We start from the raw sequence: 6,338 nt of genomic DNA, 5'->3' as shown, positions 1-6,338 counted from the left end.
CACCCACTGCAGCTGCCCATCATTGACGGGGCTGTTGACTTCTCATATCTACATTATTCTAGTGGTATTACCCTCCATGGTGATAAGATGGTACTTTCCACTTACGAAAATCCTCCTTTCGAAGCATTATATCCAAAAAGGACGGTAAAATACACCTTCCTCTGAACTTGAAACAAAATGAAATTTTTTTGGATTAAAGTGATGACCACATGATTGTTCTAATTATTAATACAAAACTGAACCTTCAAACTCCAAGTACATGACATTTTGCATCAATTATCAGACTGTTTTTGCATAACATGAACATGAACTATGAGACCATTATCAGTTTGAAGGTAGCAACAAACTGCAGCAAATCAAGAGACACGGGAATGTAACTCTTAATGGGGGCCTCATTAAATCAGCAGAAACTACCAAATGACACAGCACGCCATGCTGTTAGATAAAGGAAGCATTCCTAAATGTGGTTTAGTAAGGAGATAGAAATCAGGCTATGTAGCAAGTCGGGAAAACACAAAGTCAGAGGCAGTTGGACTGAGGACAAATCAGACACTAGAGAGTGCTTTCTCGTGTTCACATCACAAAAGCTCTCAGTGAGGAGGAATGGGCTTGAATATTTGCTAACTTTAATAAACAAGAAAACCTTCCGATTTTATTCTCTCTTTTTAAGTTTCACTGCACTTTAAATTCGATTTGTTTGCCATTTCTACAGCAAAGTCAGAGCTTTATCTTGAGCAAGTTTCAATTTTTTTAATGTGTGTTTTTCTCCTACTGTTTTTGGATTTCTGCTTGTGATGTTACATCACTTTGGTACGAATGCCAGACTGTTTCTCATATCCAATAGTGCTTACAGTGGATCGTTCTGCTCCCACAGCTTGATGCTAACCGAGTGGGGCTGTGACAGCATATGTGTGGGCTGTAAAACTGGAATGATAGTGGAACTGGGCATCTGTGTGTTCAATGATGCCATTATAGAAGTATACATCTCCCCCAGTTCTTATCTAAAGATGACAACACATTATCACATCCAGACTTGTTCCTGCCAGCTTTGTCTAAAGGCAGAATGGGTCCCATGAGAGATGAAATTATAATTGATTATATTTTATGCAGGCATATCACTACGCTAAAGTGTCACATGCCAACACTGTCACTGCCCGCAATGTCCCCAGTCTTGTTGATTAGACAAATTAAAATCTTTGATGCTTTGTAAACCACCGCTGTTATTTGTATTGTGCTGTATTGGAAAATGCTTTCCAATATTTTTCCACGGCCTACAAGCATCTCAGTAAATGTAACTGCCTTCATAAAACCATAAACTCACAGTTGAATAGATTTTTGGAGTAAGGTCAGCGCATGAGAGCCCAGGTGTATCCCTGATATGGGGATGTGCCAATTTGGCTCCTATTTCTGCTGTGACTATTGAACCAAGGGGATCTAACCTGACATCTCTCTGTCTCATTCTCTCTCCCTCTCTGCTACTGTGTGTGTGCGCGTGCGTGCGTGTGTGTGTGTGTGTATGTGAGACAGAATGACAGAATGGAAAAGGGAAACAGAAGGAAATTCTGCCAGGGTAATGGGCTGCCTTGTACGATCGCAATAAATTATCATTATTAACCGCTGAGATCGAAAGTAAACATTAGTTCATATGTTGTGACAGAAAACAACATAGCAGCAGAATCTATCCCAACACCATTTTCATCCATCCGTAAATACCCTGCTGAAAATCATCATCTGGCTTTTTTTTTTTTTTTAATTAACTGGAACTATTCACTGGCCATTGACAGGTATTTATCTAAATTACATCATCCCTCAGATAAATCAATACCTCCTACTGCTAACCAGCATTTCTGAAGCTTATGCCTGGGTCATGACCCGCTTGGCCAGACTCTCTGTTGGTTGTGACACAGCTGCAGGGCAGAGAGAAAGAAGTGTGTGCATATATGTGTGTGTTGAAACACCTTTTACACGCAGTATACAAAGAACAAGGCCAGACTTTACATTTCCAAAGGTAGATATTTATACTCATCCTACAGTGAAAAACATTTTAAAGCAACCCCATAAAACAACAACAAAAAAAACGACCTTACATGAAGTAGGTTACTGTTTGACTTGTCAGGAGTCTGAGGTACAAGGCCAGGGGATGTCACTGCGAACAGAATATATCTCACATTAAGAGCAAGTCTGTCTCTATTCAGGAGGAGCTGATGGTCCACTCTTGGAGGAGCGCTGAACAGCTGTGGAAGCAGCTGTCAATCTCCTCAAGATGATTAACCTACTTTGCTTTCCACAAAAAAAACAAAACAAAACAAAACGCGATGGTGTTTTGTTTTTTTGGTTTTTTTTTTCAGACACATCTCATCCTCCATGCATGGCACACTTATGTGGCTTTGGGACCAGCTGCAATCCACTCTGATTGCCGTAGTTAGATTTTAATAACCAAAATTTGAAAACTGTAACCAAATAATATATGTCTGCCATTTTGGTTTGAATGAGTCAATTAGACTCCAAACATAAGAAAAACCGTTTAGCATGGCTGCAGCCAGGTGGGCCTATAAAACGTGATAATGCAGCATGCTCCCTGCCTGCAGGCCTGCGGCATAAATGTTCAGAGGGAAATCTGGGCTAATGCATCATGACAAGACTACAACTCTGCAAACGCCCCCCCTCCTTTTTTTTTTTGTTTCCAACTGCACCTGCCACTCCCATTGGCGCTTACTTTAACTTATCTTAAATGCTGGAAAGATTTCATTTTAAATGAGACCAATTAAGACATTTCTGAACAGAGATTAAAAATGTTCGGAAAAACTTTATGTCCCATGAGGGGAGATGAAAATACCTACATTGTATACACGATCTAGTTTTAGAAATACTGTAACACTATCTATGAACCCACTTTAAATTTGACACTGATTGGGCTTGTCATTTAATTTCCCAGTGAAAATAGCAACACTACTAGCACTGTATTGCTATGGTGAAAGATATCTTAAGAGGAATCGCTGCCGAGGACACATGCTTTACTTTGCCGATGACATTTATGTCACAAACAGAGCCATAACAAGCACCCATTGCATTCTCTCACATTTAGTCATTTATTTATCCCAATATCTAGGTTGTCTTTGCTTTCATGAGGTGACATTGAAAGAGAGACATGCGAGCCAAGCAATGCTTTTGTCTGTGTGACTTGAAGGACAGACAGTAAGAAAGAGAGAAATGGAGAGCAAGAGTGGGAGAGACTGAAGTCTAACAGAAGTTATCAAAGTAATTTATGAAGCAGTGCGGGTCAGGCTACCATTTTGTAATTTAGATTATGAAGACATATTTTTTCCTCAAACCTCTCCCCAAGGAGTCATCGTAAAGGAGTTACACCCACCACATGAGGAGCATAAGCAAACTTATATAAGGATATTGAAACGTGTAAAAGAGAATCTTAAAAAAGGCGAACCCAAAGATTCCCTCTCTGGTGGTTTCGCTGGTTGCTTTAATCAATATACCATAACACTGTACCCATCATGTATGTTACCATGACAACTATATCATCTGGCACGTATCCTTCTGGACCAATGAAACAGCAAAGCTCGGACTTCAGACAAAAAGCTGACGGAGCTGTCCTGGGTGCTGATTGGTGGTTCCTATAGCAGAAGAAAACAACGGAGCTGTCCAGGGCGCTGAAAGCGTCACGGACCCGGACTCGTGCCTGCCGCTCAGTTTCAGGATGGTAAATAGATCTGGAAGTTGTCAAGGACCAAACATGCACATGCTGACACACATACTCCCATGTGACTTTTTGCAAAATCAGAAGTGTAAGAGAAACATGATTAAGTTTTAGTCTTCACAGTCTTCTCAGACCGGGCGCTGACATGGGAAAAATTATACACCCAAACCAGCAGGGAACTGCACTGTCAGGTTTTTAAGTATGATTTAATATTAGCAGTCATCACGTTCTGTACACCAATCGTGTGCTGGCAGTAAAAAAAAATAAAAATAAAAATAAAAATGAAGCCACCATTATTTTTCTCTCCCCGTAGCGGCAAGCAAATGCTTTTTTAGCCCTCTTATACGGAGCTCTGCTTCCGCTTGGTGAAACCACGCATGTGTTGATCTGTGCTGCAGCAACGTGCATCAGTTCCTCTCTGACCCCAGAGTTAATCTGCATTCAGACTGAGGATCCACCGCTTTTCTCAGCTGCTCGATATTGGGGTAGTTTATAACCGGGGAGGGGGGGGGGCTTCGCCGTATGTGGCAGTTTTGTAGGGCCCCGCTAGGCTGCTTCAGCAGCAGCAGCAGCATAGATACAGCCTAAAAAAAAAGAGAAAAGAACGGGCGATACGAAATCAAGCTTTCGACTCGCATCGATTTTGTTTTGGCTGATTTCACTCCACCGCACGTCCGCCTCGGGTCTAGATTTTTTAGACCCGCTCCCGCTAACGTGCGTGATGTATCTCAGAGGGGAAGCACAGTAAATAGACGGACACGTCCATCTGCAAAAAAAAAAAAAAAAAAAGATGGTGATGATGGCTTCACCCAATTTAGCCTCCAAAGGTTCGACAGCAATGGCGAAGCCTTCCCTCCCCCTGAAGCTGTTCCTCTGGGTGTTTATTGCGTTGAATCTCCCTTCAAGGTAAGATATTAATGCATAATATTTCCTCTAAAATCAGCATCCTCTGTCGGCTCCGTTGTGCAGCGTCTTCCTGACTTAACATCTTTTTTTCCCCAATTGCTGTGCCTCCCATCTCATGCTAACCCAGCCCTGTTGATAGTGGGATCCGGGTTTAGTTTTTAAGCAGGAAAGACGGGGCATGTTCGTCTATTTGTCCCAATTCTACTCGTGGTTCAACATGGAGGTGTGATCTGATCTTTGTAGGTGTCCACAGCGACATATGCGTCGCGTTGAAGGGAGCTTTCGTGGATCTTCATTTTGTAAAATAAAACAAGCAGCACCAGCAGCTTCGGGCTTTTTGTGTGTGTGTGTGTGTGTGTGTGTGTGCAGCCATCGGATGAGTTTAGGACCAACCGGACATTTGTGCAAAATAAACAATTTGTCGTTAAGATACAGTTTGTCCAGCAGTCTGGCCGACGTTAGGAATAGCACAGTGGCAGGCTAAATTGAGTTAAGCTAAAGCTACACATAGTCTCTGCTAAGCTGTCTTCAAGGATCAAGTCTATTCTCGGAGCTTCATTATCGGACGCATGTGTCCGGTTAGCGGAGTTAGATGGCTAGAAACAAAGACAGCTTGGGTGTGACAGAAGCTACGTTTCATTCCACGTATCCAAAATTTATATATATATATATATATATTAAGCAAAATGGCAGACAATCACATAGTGAATGCAAGTGTGGAGGCTCAATCAGGACAAGGATGACACATATGGACTGATCCTGTAAACACACACAGACACACACACAGTCACACAAGCGCAGACAGGGTTTTCCATTTGGGCTGAACCTGAGGTGAAGGTTTGGGTTTGTTCAGAGAAGCAGCTCAGGTTGTGTCTGTCATTGTGCTGAGATAAGAATAGTCTGGAGGAAACCGGATGGTTAGACTCTGAGTGTCTTTTCTTCTTCTTCTTGTGCTGCCGGAGGCTGAAAAATGGAGGCAGATATCTCAGCCGATGTTCAATCACCATCCTGGTTGATCGCAACCTCAGGGCTCCAGGCTACATGCCCTGTATACATTGTCAGGGCCTGTGCATGTGGGCACAAATGGAGTTCACAATATGCTCGAGTAAACACCACAGGCTGCAGAACCGAGAGTTATGGGCTGGATATGGATGTTATGAAGTTGTGCCAAGAAAGATCAATGCAAAGGAAATGCTTCTTAAAACAAACAAAAAAAACAAGCAATGGCTAAATGTGAGCTCTTTGTGTAAACCGCAGTGCAAAGGTCATATCTATGGCTCAAAAACTGCAAGGTATTTCAAACGTTTTAGCAGGTCTTCCATCTTTTATACTAATTAAAAGGTAACTGCTGCTGGGTAAGTTGCTCTGCAAACCATTTGTGATTCATGTACGAGACCGCTTACATAAGATATCTCTCAAGGCCTCAGGCATGCTTTCAGTAATCTATGCTACTTTGTGACTCATTGACAGTTACTATGTGTAGTGATGCCTCACTGCATCACCATACATTAAATGCAGCACACAATTTCACATAAAAGATATCACAGCATCAGCAACACCCTAAAGAGGAGGTAGAGAGAGCTCTGCTCCAAATGCTTTTGGTTTATGGGACAGCCATGACAGCAGGAGGAAGTGCTCATGGGGCTCAGATTTAAAAGTTTTTTAAGGGATATTTGATGTTTAGCAAACTGACCTCAAGTATTTCAGATGGCAGGTGAAA

The 6,338-nt window shown here is 42.1% G+C and overlaps 1 protein-coding gene across 2 annotated transcripts in view; it reads left to right on the top strand.

The window, feature by feature from the left end:
• Nucleotides 1-4,233: 4,233 nt before the first annotated feature.
• Nucleotides 4,234-6,338, top strand: part of gabrg2 (gamma-aminobutyric acid type A receptor subunit gamma2) — a 44,362-nt gene continuing 42,257 nt past the window's right edge. For both annotated transcript variants that reach the window (XM_029518789.1, XM_029518790.1), the window contains exon 1: nt 4,234-4,618. In XM_029518789.1, coding sequence (XP_029374649.1) covers nt 4,503-4,618 — 116 coding nt within the window. In that variant the 5' untranslated portion in view covers nt 4,234-4,502. The remainder of the gene's footprint in view (nt 4,619-6,338) is intronic.

Source organism: Echeneis naucrates, chromosome 14 (assembly GCF_900963305.1).
Source record: "Echeneis naucrates chromosome 14, fEcheNa1.1, whole genome shotgun sequence".
NCBI lineage: Eukaryota > Metazoa > Chordata > Actinopteri > Carangiformes > Echeneidae > Echeneis > Echeneis naucrates.
Note: the sequence above shows the minus strand (reverse complement) of the source record. Positions and strands in the feature narration are given on the sequence as shown.